Source organism: Pteronotus mesoamericanus, unplaced genomic scaffold (assembly GCF_021234165.1).
Source record: "Pteronotus mesoamericanus isolate MK-2021 breed Mesoamerican mustached bat unplaced genomic scaffold, CSHL_Meso_final contig_32, whole genome shotgun sequence".
NCBI lineage: Eukaryota > Metazoa > Chordata > Mammalia > Chiroptera > Mormoopidae > Pteronotus > Pteronotus mesoamericanus.
In genome coordinates this window covers 10196586-10221775 of record NW_026555134.1, presented here as the reverse complement: position 1 = coordinate 10221775, position 25190 = coordinate 10196586, and the positions used below count along the sequence as shown (strand labels likewise).

The following is a 25190-nucleotide window of genomic DNA, read 5'->3' as shown; positions in this document are numbered from 1 at the left end:
TAAGTAGTGAATACTACTTTTCTAACCTTGCTTCAGTTCCGCGACCACTACTGAGGATAGGGAATGTGTCCTCAGCTGAGCTTTCTGTGGGATCTGAAAATGTTCCTACTCAGGGGAGACACGTTTGAAAAGAAATAGTAAGATACCTAAACTGTAGAATTAAATCACAGCAAGTTGCATAACATGTATTAAGATAGTGTGCCAAGTGCATACAGCAAATGTGAGTGCTCACCATAGAAATGGCTAGTATGTGAGAAAATGAAGGATAACATTATAATGAATTTCCAGAAAACAGTGCCCAACTTACTACTTTGAATGAAGTCTAGTGTACTTTTTAAAGGCGATTTGCATTTTTTGAGAAAATGAGTCATGCTAATTTGTGAGTAGCCAGAATTCGAGAAAAAATGTTCAAGAGTATAAATATTGGCTATATAGGAACACCAGGTGTGTATTCATGACTATTTGGTAGTGTACTCCGTCTACATATATTTATATATATGTGTGTATGTTAGCGTGTCATGTATGTGTAAACTCACTCATTCATCCATCCATCCAATCACACAACAGTCAATTATTCCCTCCTCTGTATGCTCCAAATGCTGTGCTAAATTGGGGAATAAAAAAGATTATTAGACAGGCTCCTGGACTCTAGAAAGCATTGGCTCATAAGGGGACAGGCGTTTAAAAGGTGTAATTCACAATTGTGATGGGTGTGGTGTGGACCATACTGCGAAACACTACAACCTTTGCCTGTGGAACTCACAGACATCTTCTCAGAGGAGGTCAGATTTAGCTCAAACCTGAAGAATAAGTGAAAATGTGCCAAGTGGAGTGTTGCAAGTAATATTATGGATAGTAAGAGGTTTAAATCAATCAACATTTTAAATATTGAGCACGGAATCCTTTGTTTTAGAGGATTTCATGCTTAATATTTAAAAAGTTGCCATTATGCAATTTCTTAGTAGATCCAACGAAATGTACCGCCGTTATGTGCTTGGAACCCATTAGTCATAACATGGTGATGTAAAGTACGTTCTTGACCTATGACAGGACTATGATTGCTGGAGTTGCTGTACTAAAAAATGTGATCACATTTGCCATCTGGTGAAATATGCTGTCTCGCCCAGGTTGAGGTTCACAAATGACTAAAGCCCCAAGTAGCCCACGATTACTCAGTTGCCCAAAGGCCCACAAGTAGAATGGAAGTTGATCAGTGTTTCATCAGATCCCTGAACTGAAGTTTTGGGGTGGGAGCCAGAGAGAATGCCCATGGCTTTATCTTTTATTTTGCTTCATTGTTTGAAATATTTTGGTCCTTGTACCAGCCAAAGGGAATGGGTCGCTGTTCATGCCATGGTGCCTCATAGTAGATAAAGTCTGGGGACATGAAGATTTTAATAAATGCAGTTTCTGCCTTTAAAGAGCTTATATTCTAAATTTGTTTTTAGAATTGCCCTATGTTATACAATATTTAAAGACATTTAAGTGTGTATTTTCATGTTTTAAACTCAAGTTTAAGTGAACATGTAAACTGCTTTGTAATTGATGCCAGAGCACATAAATTGCTGCAAGTGGCTACTTGCTGGGCCTCCATTTTGTCTGTATGTGTAATAATTAACACAGCTCTTCTGAACTCATGAAATCTAGTTTCTGTGTGGTTCTATACAATTACTGAAATAATATTAATCAGAGATTCTCACATTACCAAATGACTTGGTGTGTCTCTATTTATTTTTATTATATTTTTGTTTATCTAAGACTAATAAAATTAGGAAGTGAAATGCATGATTGGTTCTTGGCATTTTCAGAGAGGGAAATTGAGGTAATAAGTAGGTAGATAAAAACTTCTGAATATATGAATAAAAGTCATGAGATAACACCAAAAAGTGGCTATCCTATTTCTGTCAAGGAATGAGAAATCTAAGAGAAAACATCTGTAGCAAAAAAGGGTATGAAGGGAGTGATACATTTGAAACTGTTAAAAACGTCTAAATTTTCTGGTAGCATAGGAACCTATTAAAGGCTATGGTAGGAATCCTGGCTAGTAAAGCACCTTGAAGGGGTAATTTTAACAGGAAAAGGAAAGAAATAAGTACAGAGCAAGAGGAAAATTTTAAAAGTGAGAAGAGGAAAATACAACAAACGTAAGGCCAAAAAACCCAGCCTAGGGATATTGCCCAGGAAGGTGCATTTAGCCAACTGGGCACAAAGCCTAGTAGTTCTTATTTCCCTTTTCATGCTGCAAAATATGAAGTAATCGCCTTAGCAGGACTTAGTACAGTGATCGAATCACCTAACAATCTGAAAGGTTTCCTTTCTTATGAAGATTTTTGTTTTGTTTCGTTTCTTGAGAAATGAGGTTATTTTTTGCATCACTCTTTAATCAGGTTCTGTAGAAAATATAATTCCACAAATCTTTTGTCATGGGGAAAAAAGTGAACACAAAAGTCAAAAAGTTGTTTTCATACTTTTAACATGTGGTATGGATAGGATGAATGGTTTCTCTAACTTCTGATATTCTAAATTTCCCATGAAAGAGGTTAAATTGTTTTTCTTTTGTCAAGATTTGAAACCTCAGAGATGTTATTAATGTCTATACTTCACTAAATTTCCATTAAATGGTTTATTTAAGTCTCCACAGAATCCGGTTTTCTAGTGAAGATTGATTGTTTCAAAATTGTTAAGTAAACCTTTTTTTTTTTAATTGAATTTATTTGGGTGGCATTGGTTAATAAAATTAAAGGTTTCAGGTGTACAATTCTGTACCACATCATCTGTGTATTGTATTGTGTTCGCCGTCCCGAGTTAGGTCTCCTGCCATCGCCATTTACGCCTGCCTTTACCCGCTTCTACTTCTCCCCATCCTCCTTTCCCTCTGGGAATCATACAGTTATCTGTGTCTATGAGGTTTTTGGGTTTTTCCTTCTTAATACTTTAAAAGAAATTGACACCAGCTTGAACCTATTTCTGTCTCTGGAGTCTGCATATTTTTTTTAATGTTTTTGGAGTGTTCTAAGAGATTAATTGCATAGATTGATAATTAACATCCTTGAAGTAATTATATACTTCCTTCCCTAAGCAGTAATATAAAAATGAAAGCAATATAAGTATAATTTGAGATATTATATCTATCCTATACTCTTAATTTTCATTTCCTAAATATGCACATATATACTTATATACCCATGTGTATATTGGGTTGGTCAAAAAGTTCATTTAGTTTTGATCTTTGTTTTTTCTGTATAGTGGCTCTAGCAGTGCTTAGTTGTCTAATTTCATTCAAAACAATTTTGTTAGATCGTATTGTGACAGCTGTCATGTCAGCATGCTTTTAAAAAAACTTATCAAAACTGGTAAATTTGTGTGCAGCCATTTTAGTATTGAAGATGGGAGAAGATATACACTTTCAGCATATTATACTTTATTATTTCAAGAAAGGTAAAAACGCAGCTGAAACGCAAAAAAAGATTCATGTGTATATGGAGAAGGTGCTGTGACTGATTGAATGTGTCAAAAGTGGTTTGCGAAGTTTCTTGGTACTATTGACATTTTGGCCAAATAATTCTTTGCTGTGGGGCTGTTTTACACATTGGAAGATTAGCAGCACCACTGGCCCCTACCTGCTAGAAGCCAATAGTGGCAGATAGCCGACGTACTCAAAATATCCAGATCAATAAAGTTATTGGTGAAAATTAAAATGTGTCTTTTGTTTTATGGTAAAAACTAAATAGGTTTTTTGGCCAACTCAGTATGTACCCCATATATATGTAAATACAATATACATATATTCTATATAGTGATCACAGAGAAGACAGAAATCATACAAAATAGAAGTAAAATTCCTGTTAATTGTTTGAAATATTCTTATAACTTAAATTAGACAGCATAGATGAATTAAAAAAACAGAAAGTTTAGAAAATTAAGAATTTTCATTAGATAATAAAAATGTCTTCCATTTATTTAGCATTTTCATTATGCCAGATCTCATTGTCTATTATTACTGGTTCTTTTGGAACCACTCTGATTGGTAGGTATATCTGATAAGGGATAAGGGATATATTTGTTATCCAAAGAGTCACATGGAGCTTATGTCAAATGAATTTTGAAATATGATTTTATGTTCTAAAGTCTGACTTTTGCAGGTGTGATATGTGCTATGCAGTGAATAAAAAGGATTTTTTTTTCCCTTGCAAGACAGCACTTGAGTCTATGGTAGCTGTAGGCTTCCCCCATTTACCAGTTCACACTTTGGAAGAGTTTTGTGAAAGAGACTTAATTATAACATTTCCGGTGGAGGTGGAGTCACTTCCCTTGAGGGGGTTAGAGCTTCTAATTTTGGGCCTGCATGGTCAGAGGGTAGTCCGTGCACAACTCAGCGCTGCAGTGGGGAGTGTATTTGCTTAGCCTCTTAACGCTTTCATTAGTATATATTTCACAATGCATTGGTGTTTATAAGTTGTTTTTTATGGATATTGCCAACAGATAGTTATGATAATTTGATGATAACAGTATATACATACAGACCTTGGAAAATAATAAAAGTTTCAAGAATATATTGTGGTCGGTAATGTTTTAATAAGATGCTCTGTGTATAAGCTGCATATTTTTTGACATAGATACACACTCCAAAGGAAATGTTTTTGGTTTTCAAAGCAGAAAAGAGAGGTTAATATTTTAATAAATAACTTTCTATATTATCTAGTTCATTTTTTTTATTTTCCCAAGGAGGAACTTGAGGCCTAGAGCCATTTTATATTGAACACCTATTTCCTTAAAATAATCTGTTCATCACTCAGAACTGAAATGCTCTATTCACCTATTGGTGTTTGTTGAAGTACTAGTGTTTGGATCTGTTTTACTGATGTCAAAATGTTAAATAATTAACTAGGCTAGAATGCCTAAAATTTCTTGTAAACTCTGAGATTTTTTTTTTTTTTTAGAATGTACTTAGGAGAAATTACTTCATTATAAAATAAACATTCAATAAATATAATGCTCAGAATAAATATTTAGAGTTTTTTAACACTCATATTTAAGATTTGTACCTGAAGTTCTACGATATCCTGAAAAGATTAATATTTACATTTCACTTTCATATATTCTGAAATATATTCATTTTATCATTTTCATAGACATGGTTATCAAAAGGTAAATCTGTGTATCTAAACAGATGAGCTTTTTAAAATGTCTTATGCTGCTGATCAGCCATTTAAATACTTTCTTTTAAAATCAAGTCTGAAAATGTGATAATGTTTTATAAGTATTGCATGAATCACGCCCAAATTTTATCACACTACTCAAATGTTTCTCTTAGCCTTGGATAAATTCATGTGTAGAGTGCCTTGGTATTTGCAAGTGTAGCAAGGATGCAGCATAGATAAAAATGGAAGAACCTAACCTATAACAACTCTTCAAAGAGATCTTGATTAATGATGTCATGACCTTTGATAACTATGTTTAGGCAGTGACATTCAGCTATTCAAAGACTGCATGGAAGGAGCAGCCTGTAGGAACCTTTCGGTAGCGGTTAATTTTCAGTTTCCTATGCCTGGAACAGTTTTGAGGGTGGGTAGATGAGAGAGCATATTCATAGCCCTTCCTTCTTAACCTTAAATTTTGATATCCTTTAAGTAAACCTTGATATGTACATTCCCATTTTAATATTCTTAGATATCCTAAGTTCAATGATTGGGGTGCATTGGAGGAGGTCCTACCTTTTTCCTATACCACCTACCTCTACTGGCACACTCTCCCTTTATTATTACCATATGTGTTTAAAGTAGAGTGGAAAATGACAAGATGATAATTTATGAGAGAAAAATTTGCTTTAGTCTAAGTAGAATGTGTACTTCATTCTTTAAAGTTAGTTCCTCAACTTTTTTTTCAGTACTGCAGTGGTTCAGTTGTTGGCACATGCAATAAAGGTATATCGGGGTGGGCAGAAGTAGGTTAATAATAATAGATAATACAATAATTAATAAATAATACAAGAGTAAATTGTTTCGCATACTCACAAATGTAAACCTACTTTTGCTAACCCCTGTATTGTCGATCATTCATGTGAGTTGTTAATTATTACTAATTTAATAGTGACTCACTCAATATGCACTTAATAGTCACATGTCACAAAGCATCTCACTAGGTAAGCTTAAATGGTAGTGAGAATTTTTTGTAAAACAAATTATGAGATAATAATGAAGAGTACTAAAAGTGGTCCTTAGGATACAGAGGAACATAAATATACCAAATCTCTGAATTGACATAGATTAGTTGCCTAAATATAGGCATTATTTCCTTAATAGTACATTGATATAAGGTGGTGTTTTTATAAAAACACATACCTACACACAGGTAGTAACAGACAGAGAATGGATCTACATATCAACTGATCAGTTTTGGAAAAAATGCTGAGAAAATGCTTTTTATATATTTAATCCCTATAACAATTACAAGTCAATATTATTATTGTGCCTTTTGAATAGGATATAAAATACTGACACAAAAAATAAGTTTTCATCATTTTTGCAATCGATTGATGAACCTATCTTCTACTACAATGAAAGGAGTAATCAATATATACTTATATTGTTCCAAGCAGGATAGATTCAGGGCAGATACTCCCACAGGGAAAAATGAGCAAGGAGGCTGGGGTCTGCCATGAGCCAAAAGCAGTGATCCACACAACTTACGGCCATATGAGGGGCTCTGGGGTCCACTTTTTTTTATTGGGTAGAGTCTCCCATGGGTTGCATATATATTTGCAATGGTAGTAATTATTTAAAAATGAACAAAACAACCACTTATTGAGCAGCTTATTTGTTAAGGACTATTCCAAATACTTGATATGCATTCTTTCATTCAGTTCTCACAACAACTTTGAGAGTTTATTAATAGTTTCCTCATTCTAAAGAAGTTCTGGAGAGTTTAAATCAGAATTCTCAACAGTGGATGATTTGAAAGTTTTCTGCTATCCAGTTAACTCAGTTTCTATCTAAGTAATTGATTTTATCATGTTGTTTTAGAATCTATTAATATGATCACATAGTTTTAAAATTCTAGAAGGTCATTTTTACATCCTTGTGTTCATGAGCTAAATCTGTACTCTGTCATGAAGTACTATATCTTTTAATCCAGTGATAGATGATATTTGATTAAATTTTATTGGGGATTTTTGTATTTCCCTCAATTTATGAGTGAAAGTTTTAACTTCTAATGTTCAGTATTGACATTTGAAAGAACTTTGATACCAGATTTTTTCCATTTATTAGAGATTTTTGTTTTTCCAGTTTTGTTGAGATATAATTGACACCTAACATTGTGTAAGTTTAAGGTGTATGTGTTTATTTGATATACTTATATTTTGCTATGTGATTACCATGGTAGAGTTAGCTAACACCTCCATAATGCCACAAAATTCCATTTCTTTGGTGTGGTACAAACACTTAAAATCTAGTCTCTTAGCAGCTTCGAAGGACATAATACAGTATTGTTAATTGTATTCACAAGATTTGGGCCAATTTATTTTATTGTTAATTAGGCAGATATCTGTTATTTTTAATTTTTTAAAAATTACCTATATAAAATTGGAATTAAATGTTCTTTTAAAGTCAAAAGGAACTGTCATATAAACCCCACACTATTCTTTTTCATTCATCAATGTTTGACAATCATTTTAATTTCTTTTAGCATTGTTCACTATTTCTGCATTGTTAGTCTACTTTGATAATTTACTTTTATAGTAAGTCACCCATTTCATGTAGCTTTTCAGATTTAATTGGCATAAAGTTACATAAAACATACTTACAAATTTTAAATACATTTTCATCTATGATTATATCTTCTCTCTCAGTCCTCATATATACATTCTTGATTCATATTCTCTGTCTCATTCACTCACTTTCACTGTTCTTTCTGTGAACCAGCATTTGGTTTTAATTCTAAATTCTAATTTTGTTTTTGAATGTATCTTATAGTTTTTGTCTGTTAATTTTCAGTTCATACTTTGTTTTTCTTTAATTTTTCTAGCTTTATCGATTGAATTATGAGTTATAAATTTGAAGTATTCTTATTCAGTAATAAAAGCTTAACATATTTTCCATTCTGTACCAATCCACCATGTATAACGTAACTGTGCCTCACAGGTGGAACGCCCATATTTCCATGAGAATTATTCCATCTTGTGTCATCATTCGATCCTCTATGGTGTGCTTGTTGGTTTGGCTTACACATTTCCTACATAGTTTTACAACTCTCCATAAAGAAATAGAGTGTCTATAAATAAATATTACCAAATTAATTAAAATAAATATTTGTAAAATATACATGCCCAGATTACCAAGTTGACAGATTAATTTTACTTAAATGGCTCTTAATGTTTCTGCAGCCATTGAGCAAGACTATTTGGCCAGTTTGAACAAAGGCACACAGTTGGGCCTTAAAATAAAGCAAATATCATGCGCGCATATTTTAAATATAATACACAGTGTCACTTAGCACTTTAGACCATGGACTCTGGATTTCACTGTCAAAATTGAAGCCGTGGATGTACATTTAGTTGCTATGACCTTGGCCAGGTACTTAGCTTTCCTGTATTTTATAAACTATAAAACGGGCACCATAACAGTATCAATTTTTTATGATTGTGGTGAAGATTAAATGAGGTAATGTATAAAAAGCAATTAATAATATATTTATTATTTTTAAAAATTATTTTCAATGTAAGTGAAAGCATGGATAAACACTGTGGTGTCCAAAAGGGATCTAAGATTTACATTCTGTATATGAAGGGTATTCTGCTAAACTGAAGTCTAAGCCTATAAGCACTGTAGAATAACTGTCATCCTATTAATTTTATTACCTTTCCCAATAAGCTCAGACTCCAGCTGACACTTGCAGAGTGAGGCCTTTTTAAGATCCACATCTATTTGTTGGCAGGGTTTCACACTCCTCTCAGACTCAATAGTTCATGAGGTAGATTTAATTGACAGAGCTTTAGTTAGTATGAACTGGAAACAGCCTGTTTTGCAGGGTTGGTTTATTTTTGTTGAAGGAAGCTGGGTGTCTGACAATGATGTTTACCAGTGAATTTATTTCTCTGGTATGCTCCTTACAATTCTTAGGGGTACGAAAGCAGTCCTCCTGGCCTCCCAGTTTTTAAATTCCCACATGAGAATGAAAATTTTGTCTACAATACCAGACTTGTTTGTTAAACATAAAAGAACATAAATCCTCCTGGGTCCCCAGGGGTATGTTAGAGAAAGGGAGTGATCATTATAAACCACTTAGCACTGTGTGCTGTGTATCATGTTGCCGTGAGAAAGTGATGTTTGATTGGCTCATAAAATAAGTTTAGTAAATCCTTTAAATACTGATGTGAGCAATTGTGCATGTTGGAAATTAATACCTAAGAGTGTATTTTAAGATTACCATGTCTCCAGAACAGTCAGTCATCTGGGAATGCAGAGATTTCTGTATTTAAGGATGATTATGTTTTGTGATTTCACTTTTCTGTGTCAAATGGTTTTATCACCTCCCTTTCATTTGGCAAAGGCCTATAGAATAATCTTCTGTCATTGGTTTCTCTCCATTTTCCCCTTGATGATTTGGACTATGTTATAGTATGTCAGCCAACCAGCTTCTGTATTGAATCCCACATTCTGCAAATGGCATTCTATCAGAAAAAAAGAAAAAATTCAAATTGTTAAGGATGGTGACTGGATTTAATTCATTAGTCTTTTTCTAACCACAGTATATTCTCAGACAAGTTAGAATGAAATACAATATCAAGTGTCAATGGTTTTTCTTTTGTTCTTTTGTATTTTGAAGGCTCAATAGCAAAAATTAGGCCTGCAAATACTTTTTGGTAGATCTTCATGTGGACCATTTTATGTGATCTTGAATAAAATCTAAATTAAAAAAATGCTATTTTTTGTAACTATGTTCTTTGGCAAGAAGATTTACTATTCAGATTAAGAGGGAAAACATAAGCTTAGTAAATAATGATATGATTAATAATTTTCAATTCCATAGACATCTAAACAGGTATTGGGTGTGATCATAAAAATTAATGATAGAATAATTGGATGATTGTTACATGATACCACTTCTGAAAAAAATTTTTAAATGCCTAATTTACTATAAAACAATTAGTAGTATATGTTAAGTTCTACTGTTTTATAAGCAAAGAATGCAGTACTTTTTTTAGAGGTTCATTTCATTTAACCTTCATGGAATGAAAAACTAGTTTTTAAAGCACTCTGATAAATGTATGTGCCAGACTTGTAGGAGCATGTAGAATTAATTGCCAGCTGTCTACCTGCAAATCCAGAAATTGTTATAAAGATTAGTGGGTTTTTTTTTAAACAGCATTAAATTTAGTAGGAAACTCCCTGAAAAAATAACACTCTACCTGTCCCTCACCTCTGATTTGCAGGACAGTGGTTTTTATATCAGGATATAAGTTAGATAAGACTAACTGTAAGACTTATTTGTTTCTTAATGAACTCTTAACATTTATAACCCAGATATTTCCATATATTGTCAAAAAATCCTTTTTAATTTACAATAGTAAAATAAATAGTTTTGGGAATTGTTAGTTTTTGGGTTGTTCCATATGGTACACTTTTCTTTTAAAAAAGCCTCTATTAGAAGGATTATAGTAGTTATTTTGAAAATGGTGTGAAGAAAAATATTGGCTCTGTGTGTCTTGCTCAAGCAGTTTATTACACATGACTTCGTAGTGGCCAGATCTTTGGTCTCTCTTCATTGCCCAGCTCTGCTCACGGCAGGCAGCCACCCTTCGCCCTGTGCCACCACTCACGGTGGCTTTCTTCCTATTGCCCTGTTCTCCTCTTCAGGATGTTTTTGTAAAGGATCTTCCCTTTCTACCCACACTTGAAATATTGGTCCCTGGCATTTCTCAAGCATGTGATGATTCTATGTTCCTCCCTTGTTGAAACTTCATTACTATGTCTCATGTGCTGCCAGGGTGATGAACTTAGATAGATGTCTGCGTGAGCAATTAAGGTAAATAAAGGAAGACCTGGGTGTTTTTTTTAAAACAGGATAGAAAGTATATGGGGGTCTTTAAAAACTAGAAAGGGTATGTCCCATCAAAAGTTATTTCTCCTTGGTTTCAGCCTCAGTTGGTATGAAGAAAGGAAAGCTCAGTGTTCATTCCTTCATTAACTAAACACTTATTCAGTGTTTACTATGAGCCCGGCACATCAATGCTCAGGATAATACCGTAAATTAAACAATATACCTCTTCTCCTGGAGATGACACCATTTCTGGAAATCTGATCCCTCCTGGTCACAGTAGATCTAATGATATTCACTATTTCTATATTTTTAAAATTTAAAAAAAGCCAGATTTTTCAGTGAAAGTTTACATTTTTAAAAGTTGACTTAATTTTTTTAAAACATACTCCCTATTAAAACTGTGCTTACCTGTTTGCAATATTGACCTACAAAATAATATTCAAACTTCTGACTCTAAAATACCTTCTCACCTACACCTATTTTTCCAGCTTGATCTCCATCTACCTCTTTGTTTCCTATCCTCTATTCACAATTGACCAGGCCTGGCCCCTTCTTTCTTCTGTTACATCTTAGGTATCGTACCTTTCGCTAGAATGCATTTCCATTTCCCCGCTTTTCACCTCTGGTCAGTCAGTACTCATTGACAGCCCAAATGTCTCCTTGTAAACTGACCCTAATCTTGGTGTATAGAATTACCCTTACTCTGCCAGTAGTCCACAGGTTCCCTACATTCGCTTATTAGAGCACTCACCGAAGTGTTCTATGCACCATGAGCCCACAGAAGCTATAATTTCATCTCTATAGCCTGAGAATCGAGCACAAGCCCTGTATACCAAGTCAGGGCTTCTTAAATGTAGAATGACTGACCAGGCCTGAAATTTGGCTCTCTGCAAACTCAGCAGTGGTGGCAACCTACATCAGGTGGGCACAGAACAAACAGAGAATTCTGTGAACAGAAGCCTTATTTCACAAGTAAACAATCTTGACATAAAAATTACCCTTTGGTTCAAAATGGTAGTTATCAACCTCTGTGCCAGGTATATCTGAAGTAACTAGTTACGTCTGTTCCGTCCAGCTCTCCTTACCCCTGACCTCATTCCCCTCTGGCCCCACCACTCACATACACCAAAATATCTGAAATGGTTATATTGGCTAGCTGATGCGTCTGTCGCCTATAATGCCAGCCTTGTCGCATGGTGTAGCAGAAATAACTTCTCCCCTTTGTACTCAAGTTTTCTAATTTATTTGCTTGCAAACTCCCAAGGTTATATTAAAAGAGAGGTGTGGGGTAGGGGTAGCGGTGCGGTATAGAGAGGAGAAGCAAACTTTACTGAGTAGCAGCCGAGTGCCAGCAATGCTTCCTGTGCTGCACATGTACTGTCCCATTTTTCCTTTTTTAAGGTGTCTCTGTGAGTTATCCTCAACGTAAGGATGAGGAAAATGAGGCAGAGACAGGTGAACTTATGTGCTATAAGAGAAATATGGATATTTCTTTAGGACAATGAGTGAGAAATATAATTGGTTCATTATATACGTTGTCCTTTTTCAACAATTTTCCTTCTGTTAAATTCAGTAATGCACAAAATATAGTTTTTAGTTGTATGGTAGCTACTGAATTTAGTCTTTTAAAAGAACCTACCAATGGTTTTCAACCGTGGTCAGACTTGCTTTTTAACAAAAGTTTTGCCCTGTTCTATTTAGTATTCTGAAGTATAATTAATACAAGTAATAATCTATTTATGTGTGCAGTCATTTTTAAAAATAAATATAATAGCTTATATGCTATATAAACTGATATAATAACAAAATAACCTATGTTAAAATCATATATTTAAATATAGATGCATAATTACATTAGAAAAATAAAAGGAAGTAGACATATATTTGTATCTTTTATGTAGATTCATTGTTATAAAGGCAGCAATTAATATAGACTAATATGGGTGTATGTAATTGTGTTAACTATGATGCAAGTAGTATAAGGAGAGTACCTGTTACTGATATGTTTTTTTCCAAAATAGTGAGTAACTCTTGGTAAAGTTCCAAAGTATTGAAACTTTCTTCTGCTTATTTGAATCTCTGGAAAGTTGGCTTCAACTAAAACTGCAATACATATTTGTGTTTATATGTAAAGCAGTATTAGGTTCCAGACTCAGATGAACAATAACAGAAATATGAAGTCCTTGAAAAGCATGGAAGATGTGGGGCAAACACTCCTTTTGGGGACTTTCCATTGTTGAACATCCATGGACCTTGCCCACTACGTTTCAAATGCCCTCTTCACCCCAGTCATTGAGATGACCCAAAATGCCTGGGCAAACTTCTTAAACATTCTCTAAAGGGAGTACTGCTCTTGATGATTACCACTGCTCTAAACCTTCCAAACCGAAGTTAGCATTTGCTTAAAAAAAATAGATCGCTATTTCTTACTTTTAAGGTTCTGCGTGTGGTACAGTGTAACATAAAAGTATGTAAGGACTGATCTCTTTCTTCAAGGATTTGACAGCCTAAGTAAGAAAATGGATCAACATTTAATATTAAAAATGTTTCTATCAAAAATAGAAAGAGGATGGGTGAGCCGAGAACACCCAGAAAGGTCCCACAGAGGCAGCTCAGTACCAGCTGAGATTTGAAAGATGCGTCTGTAACAAGGTGGCTCTGAAGAGGCTTGAATCGCACTGCGCCACAGAGGGGTAGAGGGAGCCAAGGAGCCTGACTGGGATGAAAGAGCTACTGTCAGAAAGTAGTGGGTGGTAATAATAGGAATTAAGATTGGAGTAAGGCTGCCATGTCCAAAGGGAAATGAAATTGAATAACTCATGAATTGAATATCAGAGATGGTTGCTCCATACAAAATATTTAAGTTTGCAGATGGCTATTCAGTGAATTTGAAGTTCATTAATAGTAAAATGAGAGGGCTTAGAAGAAAATATTCGTATTTCTTTAATCGGGATGCATTTTTAGTGTGTCTCCTTTTTGGTGGCATTTGATTACATCTACCCAGTTAAATGTGAGACAACTCATAGCTATGGTCCATAGACTTACTACACCTCAGACATGGAATTTGAATTGTGAAATGGACAAATTATGACCTTATGTCTCTCTTCTCTTTTTCTCTTTGCAGGTATGATTTTGTAGAAGTTGAGGATCCCAGTGATGGAACAGTATTAGGGCGCTGGTGTGGTTCTGGGACTGTGCCAGGAAAACAGATTTCTAAAGGAAATCAAATCAGGATAAGATTTGTATCTGATGAATATTTTCCTTCTGAACCAGGATTCTGCATCCACTACAACATTGTCATACCAGTAAGTACCACTCAGTGATCTGCTTATTTAATTAGGTCAGTCATTTGTTTACTTTTTTTTTCTCTTTTAAACAGGAGAATCAAGCAAAACAAAAACTTTCTCTAGCTTGATTTTTTAAAAATAATTGTCACTCTAGTTATCACAGGTTGAATTTCATCACTGTAGATCATTAGTCATGTTAAATACGTTGTCAATAAATAAAATATCTTTTGAACATTTAGAAGATTATAACAAATTTGTCATCACCCAACTCACTGTCTGATATTTCAATGTTGATGGTAAATTACCCAGGGTAGGTAGAATTTTCTTTGGAACAAATGAAGAAAATCAGTGTATTTATTACACTTATCACTGGGATCACCATCTAATTTTGGAATACAGAAAGTCTTCCTGAATTAACTTTAAGTATGGTCATATTAAATAAAAATATATGATTTGTTTTCTAGCATTTTTTTGTGACCCTGTCTTATATGATAGTTTTCTTCATTTTGGTAAATGTTACTCTTACTTTAAAAATGGAAAATTTCAAGCTTACACAGAACTCTGATGATTCTTCTTTTTAAATTTATATATATATTTGTAATGAATATATTGCAAAGCTAGAAAGCCAGCACTATTTGGTATTAATTCCATTTTAATAAAATTCATGTCTGTATTGCCTAAAAGTCCATGCTATTACATGTTTTACTCCCCATCGGTAAGGTAGCATCATACTTCTCTGCATCCACCAAAATTTAGTTTTTAGTTGTGTTGTTTACAAATATGTACAGAGCATGCTTCTTTTTATCTTTTTCTGGAGAAAGGTAGACTTATTAAGTATGAATTCTTTTCAAATCAATGTTTCAGTATAAATACATTTTAAAAAGTAGATAGCTTGATCTTCCTATTTATCTTACTATTTATTCTGATTGAGGAATATTTATGGCTTTTTGTGCCTCTCACACAAAAAGAAGAAGTTTGGAATTTCTCACTGGGATTTAAGAAATCTATTTTTTCTGATTATAACAGTTATATTTTTAGTTGTATCATGATTGCTGTACCTTTTATGTATTATTTCAAATATTTGTATCTCTTTGCTGCACCAAGAGAAATTGAAAGCCCTTTTGTATTTTTATCCCATTCTGCTTATAATAGTAATTCAGAAGTACTTATACAATTATGATGCTGTCATCTAATATAATTTTAAATAAAATCAATTATATCACCATTTAAAATAATATGAAAATTGATATCTTTAATGATTTTAGAAATCAGTAGGTATATTGGGAACATGACATGGTGTGGGTTGCATGCATTAACATGTAGACTTTTGGATATAAAACATTTGCATGCAGCCTGCTAGTAATTCATGAAAATTCATGATTCAAATCAGAAAATATGAAATCAGTGCTTAACTTTCTTTATCACATTCATATTGTAATGTTAATGGAAATTTCCATTTTGATTGCCCAAACTTGGGTCTATGGAATATTTTTTTAAGTAACTGATCGATAAATGTAATTATTGTTTAAGATGCAGCCAAAAGGCAATAATAAAATGCAAACTGAAGTTTGAAAATGATAATTTATTAATTTGCTAACAGTATAACTGTTTATTGTGCACAATCGAAGGTAAGGGAGAGATCTCTAAAATGTGTGCTATAAAGTATATTGTGAATCTTGATCAATATCCTTATATAGGTTATTTTAAATAGATTTCTATTCCATTGTGAAATACTTTTGCCAGTATATATAGATTTTCTACCATTTTCTTTGTTAATTTCCACAACTTTTCTTAATATTTTAATCTAAATGTAATAAAATCTAATATTTCAATTAAAAAAGTGGTATTAGTAGACAAGGATTTTTAAAATATACAATCTCTACGTGATTCTTTGATAATGATTATTTGTTTGAATAAAGCCATTGCAAATCTACTTAAAACATTTCCAGAGTATCATGCTTCACAGAATTTATGTTTTATTGTTGTTGTTTGTTTGTTTTTTAAAGTCTAAGATGGCCTTGGGAGCCATCGCTGTCATTGTAGAGTCTGTATTTTCAGTGTGGGTTTTAGCACATCCAATGTCCTTAAATACTTAAATACAAAACAATTACATTTTACCCTAAAACATAATGGTAGGCCTTGTGTCACAGAAAAGGTTTTATTTATCCCAAACCTGTGGCAAAATAAACTTGAAACTGAGATTTTTATATTTTAAATGAACTACTCTCTTCCTATTATATTAATTAATTAATTTATTTTTAGAGAGGGGAAGGGAAGGAGAATGACAGAGAGAAACATCAATGTGTGGTTGCATCTCTCATGCCCCCTTCTGGGGACCTGGCCTGAAACTCAGGCATGTGCTATACATGGGGAATCGAACCATCTATTATATTAATATAAATATGTGTAACAACCTATTATCATGTTATAGAATAAGACATGAAAACTAAAATTTAAATATGCTGACACCAAGGGTTGTTCTTTTCTGATTTTATGACCGTGTGGATTATTTGGTATGAAACCCAAGAAGTTGTGAGGATTAAATACAATAAGTAAAAATAAAGAGAATCATTTCATATTGCCTAGGTTAGTTTTAGGTAAAGTATAGGTTCTGAATAAATGCCGGAATGCTGGGTTGATCATACAATTCACTCACACCAGTTTAACTAACAGAAGATTCACTGACACTGTTTTTATCGGTATGTGTATCAAATTCACGAGCCTCTAGATGAGATAAAGACCATAAGGATCTAAGGTAAGGTAAGTGCCATCCATCTCTTGAGTAAGAAGTGCCCTACCACCTCGTTTTGACCTGTTACCAGAGATTTACTGCAACTAACACTGGAAACTGCCTGCATTTGAAAGACTTTAGGTGAAATGTGTATCACTGATTATGCCATTGAAATTAAACTCAGTGCGCTTGTAAGTAGTTACTGAAATAGTTTGATAAATTATAAATATGGACTTGGTGGGCTGAGAATTGACATCATCTTGGCATCTGTGGAAACAGGCTTTGCATGGCGACTAAGTCGACCTGCGACGGGCTGCAGGGAGTGGAGCCATGCGGGGGCGCAGAGGACAGCTGACACTGAAGTGCCTTATGCTTAAGAAAGCGGTAGATTGTGGGCTGCAAGAAACCAGAGACCATGACAGCAAGGTGCCACATGGCATAATAAGTATGACTTGGTGACTTTAATTTGCCGGATTGCTTTTTGGAGTACTTACCGATACGTGAATTTCACAGTCTCACAAGTTTCCATTCTTCTGGGTTTAAATGAGCTTGGACAATTTATCTCCCGTTTCTTCACCTATCCTCGGCCTTGATTCTATATATCCGTCTCTCCTCCCGCACAGTCGCTGTCATTCTATACTCAGTAACTGCCCACAGACAGAGTTGATGAGTGAAAATTTGAAGTGTGATTCTGCTTTTAAACCTTGCAGAGTGTTTTGAATTATCATTGTGTATTGCTAAATGACACCCTTGCCTACACCCACTCCCCCCAATATTATTACTATCAGGACAGCAATCCATCAATCTTATCTGTGTATCAATGAGTGAAAGCCTAAGGGAAGAAAGTTCGCCTTTTAGAGGAGACTGAAAAGTTCTTGTGTCATTGGCTTAGGGGCAAGTGCCCCACCAAGCTCCCCCCACCGAACCCCTCATCTCTGAAACTTTTTTTTTTTTTTAGGCAAGGATGAACTCCACACTTAGTACACCCGGTTCCCCAGAGGCAAAGGTCTCAATGCAAACCCACCATGGCAAAATGGGACCTTAGGGGCCCCTAACCACAATGGTTTCTTAATTTTGTAACGATAAAAATGATATTAACCACAAATTATTAATGGACTCTTAACTTTCTACTTTGAGGTTTGTTACAGAATGCCTAGTACAATACTAGATACACATTGCAGCTGCTCGTTAATATTGCATAGACATTCCGCTGTTTTCCTGTGGAGATGTCTGAACCCTAGTGGAGCTGCACTAAGTTCTCACCTACTATGTTCCCTTTGTTGCTATTGCATAATAGTGATGATACATAAACTAGAGAACGGAAGAATCACATACTTTCCTGGTCCTGTTATATTAGGCTCTATTATCAGGAGCACATTCTTACTCTACTTAAAGAACTGAATTGTTTGTTTGTTTGTTTTGTTTTGATCAGGAGTCCAGATACCTAGACTACTTAAATTAGTGCATACTTAATGACATTGTAACTATTAATGCATGTAATAATATTTACCTGCCTTTTATAATGAACTTTATGAATATTTTGCACCTATTCATATGTAGAAAAAACTCTGAGTGTAGTCAGTTTTTTGCTGGGATAATTATGGAGAAAGTTGATTTTAATACTTTCTGTATTTTCCAAGTAAAGGAGATAACTCTGCAGCCTTCTTTGAGAGCATACATTTTGATTCTTCTCAACCTTTAAGGCTCTGTGATTCTGACTACCGTACATTAGTTAAAATTCTCGGAAACAGCTTTTGCATATGGTTGCCATTAAAAATTATGTTCATCTTTCTAAAATTATTTACTCTTTTTCCTTCAACTAATGAATGAGAGAGCATATAGTTAAACGAGGGATTACATATTATTTTGAATAAAGTGATGCTAACCTAATACTGAAAAGCTATTTGTATGTTTTATATAAAGATATGCATTCCTCAGTAATGTTATGATTTCAGTATCATTTTCTTTATTCCCAGGCACCTTAGATATAAATAAAATTTATCCTTCAATTTTACTACTTCAGGTTGATGTTATAGGCAAAGTTTTATTTTAGAAAAAACTTTAACATAAGATGTTTATATAAAATTATAGCAGTTTTTTTGTACCTTAAATATCGTGCTAGATTTACTACATTAATTAAAAATTTTAGTATTTTAATGCTGTTTTCGAGATTTATGGAAATACATGTATTCCGTAGTCATGCTCCATTAATAAATAATGAAAAATAAATCCATGTAAATTGATGCCAAATGATATATATTCAGGTTTTATGATTGTGCATAAGGAGTTAATAATGTCTTTGATTTTTTTTTTCCTTCATGCTCAAAGAGGGTAAAAAAAAGACCTGGTAGATTAGCAGTGAGAGATTGTTTGGGAAGAAATGAAGCAAAACTGAAATAAAACAGTGCAAGCTTGTTTCTGTTTGGAGGCCACACACATTGAGAGCCCAGCAGATCTCTTAGAAAGAAAAGAAAATTTCTTGTTTAATTTTGGAGTAATTTATAATAGATTGTGTATGTTTTACTCTGTGTACTGTAGCATAAGCACCATTATTTAAGAATGTTAAGAAACCTACAAAGGCTGAAAAAATAATTTTTTTCTTCTAGTATAAAACCTTATTAAAAGTTTTATTTTTTAAAATTTCATCCCTAATGGAAAAACTATTGCATATTTTTGTCAGTTACTTCAAAAAATTATGCCCATTTTTGAAATAAAAATATATACCCAAATCTGAACATGTTAGTAGTTTTACTCCCTATTTATAGAACTATTCTTCTTGAGTATAAAATTACTTGTATTTACATATCTTTTAAATAGTTATACGATTTGAGGATTTTCTCTTTCTCCCTCCAATCTGGTTAACATTTTGAAGGATGGTTAAAATACCACTGATTTCTTTTAAAATGGATTTATTGAATTTATTTATTTTTTTAATCTGAGCTTTCTGATCAGAAACAATAACATAATATTTTTAACAATTTATTTACTATTATTTTCCATTTAGTGAATGGATCAGTTTAGATTAAGTGCAATAGATGTTATAGCCACCATACCAATTGCTCCATATATTTTTATCTATTTTTTTATTCCCTAAAAATGGGTGTAGGGTGATGAATGAACTAAAGACTAACTCACAATCATCCAGTGAAACTCATCTTTTAATTATTTTTATAATTTTACCTTTTCTTTTTTAATGTGTATAATCAGTGACACTTGTTTGGATATCACATTATTTTAATTCTTGTCAGTAAAAGTATTTTATTTAATCTATAAAGAAATTATATGATATTTGAAAATAATATGTAAGTACTGTAGCTACTTTATAAGCCGAACTGTGTGTTTTCCTTAATAGTGATTTTGTAAATGACTTGTCCAGAGTTAAGTCAGTGCCCAGCCAGTGCACACTGTAGAAGGGTGTATGGTTTCTGTGGGGGAAGCTTACAAGGACACTTGATGCCTGAGGTGCCATTAAGGAATGCATGACTGATTGCCAAAGTAGTTATTAATTATGCAGGATACAGAGAACAAAGCAGCTCAGTGAATGTAGAAGTTGGAGGGAGAAAGGAGGAGGGCAGATATTTTTTCCATCCCTTCTAGTATTTGCCAGGTTATTTTACTGTTAATATCATGTAAAGAAAAGTCTTAACTGAAGGCCAAATTTGCTTTTATGTTCAGGTTAAGAAAAATTCCAACTAACTCTCATACAAAGCATCAAATTTATTGGTTTACTTTCTTGGGGGGGGAAATGGCCTGTCTGGAATAAAAATACCAAAAGCAATATCAAAAAACTAATCCTATAGAAAAAAAAATCAGTGTCAAAATGTACTCAAGGTTTTAAAAAATGTTGTAAATCTTTATAACACAAAGTACGGCATTGCTATATTACTACACTAAACTGATTTGAGCAAGTGAAAATTTGTTTAAAACTTTCAAAATAAATTCTTATTTACTTTAAAAGAGAATTAAGAGAAAAATCAGTTCTTACAATTTTTTTTAGTGTTTAGAGAATGAAAGAAGTATTTCAAGTACTGTGTGTCAATACTATAGTAGAAATACTTTTCAAATGATTAGATTTTTATTAAAATATACAATGTACTTGTATATTTTATGCAGGATGTCTTGAAATGACATTATTTTATTGCATCAAAGAAATTATACAATTGCTGCAGAGACTAAACTCTTACTTGGCTGAGAGCTGTTTAATATATTTTTCCACCTAACTTCTAACCCATGGATTCATTGCTCTCTTTCCTGTGAAGATCATGGTCCCTCTTCCATTTCTCCTGATTTCTTTTTGTTCCAGTAAATCCTTAGCTATCTAAGAAAGAATTCACAGATGGTATGATTTGTAGTTAGGAAGAAAAAAGCAGTTGATACCACTGCAGGAATGGTAAAAGGCAGACAGACCATTTTAAATTGATATCCATGGATGTTACAAATAAGAATTTAGACTAATTGAAAGCTAGACATTTTATTGATTCATATTTTGTATCTAAAGCCACAAAGATTTAAAACCTTGACTTAATGTGATTAGCAACCTAAACCTAATGGAGAGAATTGTTCTCCAAAGGTAAGTTGGTTGCAATTTAAAATGATAAAATAATACTTTTCCTTCAATGTACCCATCTATTTTCCTGTTAATTCTCTCAACATATACTGAAGAATATTTAATGAGCCAGTTTGTTGTGAAAATACTCCAAGATGTATTTGATGTTGCTCTGGGTTTCTAAGAACTTAACCTTGTTTTGTAGGAAAATATATATACATACCTATATAAACACAGGCTGTGAATAAGTGTCATATAAGTGGTTTGGAAATATTTTGAGAAGAAAGAGAGGCAATGCTTGAGAGCAGAGGGATGTCATAGCTCAGATTAAAGAAAAAAAAAAAAACAAGTAATCAAACAAACAAAAACCCTGGGAGTTAGCTAGTATAAATTTGATATCAAATATATTATAAAAATCCTCTCAAGAGATTATTAAAAATGCATATTATCAGATGTCAGAGATTATGATTCTCTTGGTCTGGAGTATTGCCCAGTTATCTGCATTTCATCAAACGTTCTTGGAGATGCTGATACAGAACGTTCCTACATTGAATTAGAATTTGCTCTAAACTATAAACCGAGCAAGATGCAGAGAGTTTTGCTACAAGATGTTGGGGAAATATTTTTCATATTCAAACAAACATGAGTATTTTATGGAACAGATTGGAGACTGCGTGCATATTTAACAGCTAACGTACCCATGTGTTCTCTATTTTTCAGGATTACAAAAAGAGTAGGACTTTCGCAGAGAATCAGATGGATAGATTTCAACTTTTAGTACTTGCATTTATTGTACCGACTTTTCTAAGCTATATATTAAAGCCTATCAATTTTGTCAACTGTCAGTGTCTGTTACCCATGGAACTAGGATAAATGACAATCTGCCTTTTCTAGTTCAATGCCAAGCTTGTCTGATAATTCACAGATGGCATAGTTCCAGCAATGAGGCACAGTTCTAGACTAGATACTCATTCATTCTACAGTGTGTTAAGGCACTGTCAGTAAAACAAGACACTTCCAACCATCAAGAAATAGCCTTTATTCTCTTCACACTCTTGTTTTTTTACCTGTAATTTCAATTTCTGTCAGAGTTATAATTGCACATAGTTTAAAAGGCAAATATTTTTTAAGGTTTACAAAAATAGAGCTTGCCCCTGCTTTCCCTGCCTAAACTCTTTTCCTACCGCAGAGAGGCGAGCACGTCCAGTCCTTTTAACTGATTCCTTCAGAACTGACCTCTATACTTTCAGATAACATGCTTTTGTTGCTATTCCTTGATTCCTAGTTTTAAAATTACCTATGAACTTCACTCACTACGCACCCTAAAAGGTGAAGTTTTCACTTTCTTTTATCGTCTTGCCTTTACCACACCTGTACTGCCCATCAGCGCATCCTCTTTTAGGCCCTAATTACATCAAGATCCAAACTCACTGTATACATTCTGGTGGCCCTGTGATCGTTTTCCCAAGCTGAGCCATGAAGTATATACTATGACTACATTTCCTTTCCTGACCTATTTTTTTTTTGTTTTGTTGGGTTTTATTTCCCCTAGAGTTGTGTGTGTGTGTGAGTGTGTGTATTTTGTTGGCTTAGCTTTATATGTTTATACATTTATATATATTTATCACTGATTCACCCTCATTCCTCAAGTTGTATGACTCGCCTCTCAGCACAGTCAGACACATTAGGATTTCCAACGATTTCATCTTCCGCAAGCAATTTCAGGTGAAACACTCTGGTTGACTGCAGTTTGGACTGGTTGCCTTTTAGACCTGCTGCTCAGCTGTCATCCTCAGTATTTCCTTTGCAGTTTTTTTGCACTTGATTCCTTGTTTGCAGGATTTTGGGTCTTGCTCGCTCTTCGTTTACTTCCTTGTTTGAGAAGAGAGTGAAATCTCCATAAACTCACTGAGATAAAGGAGCATCAGAGAGAAAGATTTTGTGACCTTGCGTAACTAAAAATACTTTTCTTTACCTCTGAAACTTCAAGGAGTGCTTGGTTAAGTCTAGAATTTTTGCTGGCCACTTAGAAGCTGACATTATGGAGAGTATGTGCATGCGGACGGGTCTTGCTACCCATGTTCTTTACTGTATCATGAGCTGCCTGGATCAATTCCCCTAAGATCCCCTGCTTTTCTTACTCTCTTTTCTAAAGGCAGAATCCTGCTTACTGGTTCTCTAAAATGAGAGCTGGGTGGATTAAGTCGGAGAGTTTCAGCGTTAAGTATAAAACCCCACCTCTTCCATACCCCTCTGTTCAAAATAATAGCACCACTCCCAACTCACTTGGGTTCCCCAGTCCTTAAATCCTTGGTTTTATTCTGCTCAGGAAAGGAATCTGAATAGGAAATGTCAGTCTACTACAACAGTGGGAAGTAGATTGTGGGTGTCTGAGAGCTTCATAACGTTCAACCAGTCCTCCTGTTCCTAGCCCCGTGGTCACCCCCACGTCCTTAGGTACATAATACGTGATGCCACGAGACCCCAGAGCTTTTTGGTTGTTCTTTCATGTAAATCAGGTTGCTTTTTGGCTTTGACCCCTGCTGAACTTTGTCAGGTCCACAGATTCAATGATTACATATCCACCTGCTTTTCATTTTCCAAAATTTTATCGCTGTTGTCTCCCATCCAATTTCTTTTGGCTTTAAAGGACTATGCATTTAAAAAAAAAATATTTTTAGAATCAATCATTTAGGGAGGCAAAAGAACTAAAGTGATCATCTTTTCAATTTTTTCCTTTATTCATATAGCAGTGTCGTTATTAAACGCTAAGTTTATATTTGACTTAAAAATATGCAGATACTTTGCAAACAGTCGAGGATGTGGTACAGTAGTCCCCCTTATCCATGTGAGATGCTTCCAAGACCCTCAGTGGATGCCAGACACTACAGACAGTACTGAGCCCTACATGCTATGTATTTTTCAATACATTCATACTTGTGATACAGTTTATAAACTAGGCACAACGAGAGGTTAACAACAATAACTAATAATAAAACAGACAATTATAAGTTATTATAATAGAAGTTACGTGAATGTGGTCTCTCTCAAAATATCTTACTGTGTTGTCTGTATAGCATAGATACTGGACAAAGGGAATGTTAACATCCCAGGCAAAATGGCCTGAGATTTCCTCAGAATAGCACACAAATCAAAACTTATGAATTGCTTATTTCTGAAATTTTCCATGTAATGCTTTTGGGACTATGGTCGATCGCCAGTAGCCAAAACCACTGTAAAGGAAACTGCGGATTAGTGGGCACTGGAAGTGCCAGGTGCCATGCTCTGTCATTGGCTTTCAGGAGCAACTCTCCATTATTCGCCCACGTCAGATAAAATAAGTCCCTAGAGAAGCGGTTTTGCACAATTATAGTAATATTATGTTTTCTTTTTAAATGTCAAGATGCAGAGCAATGACTAGATATTGAATAATTATTTAACATATCCTGAACTCTGTTTTAGCATCATGACGAGTAATGTCCACGAGGACACCAACCGTGATTCATTCATTATACATGTTAGTTGTAACCTAACAACCTCCATGTGACCCATACATTTGAGAAAGTGACATCTTCATAAATAGTCT

The 25190-nt window shown here is 34.0% G+C and overlaps 1 protein-coding gene across 1 annotated transcript in view; it reads left to right on the top strand.

Moving 5' to 3' along the window:
- The window catches only part of PDGFC (platelet derived growth factor C), a 168229-nt gene that overhangs the window by 102651 nt on the left and 40388 nt on the right, over positions 1–25190 (top strand). Inside the window, exon 4 of the mRNA XM_054576081.1 lies at positions 14165–14345. Within this exon, the coding sequence (XP_054432056.1) occupies positions 14165–14345 (181 nt within the window). The remainder of the gene's footprint in view (positions 1–14164; positions 14346–25190) is intronic.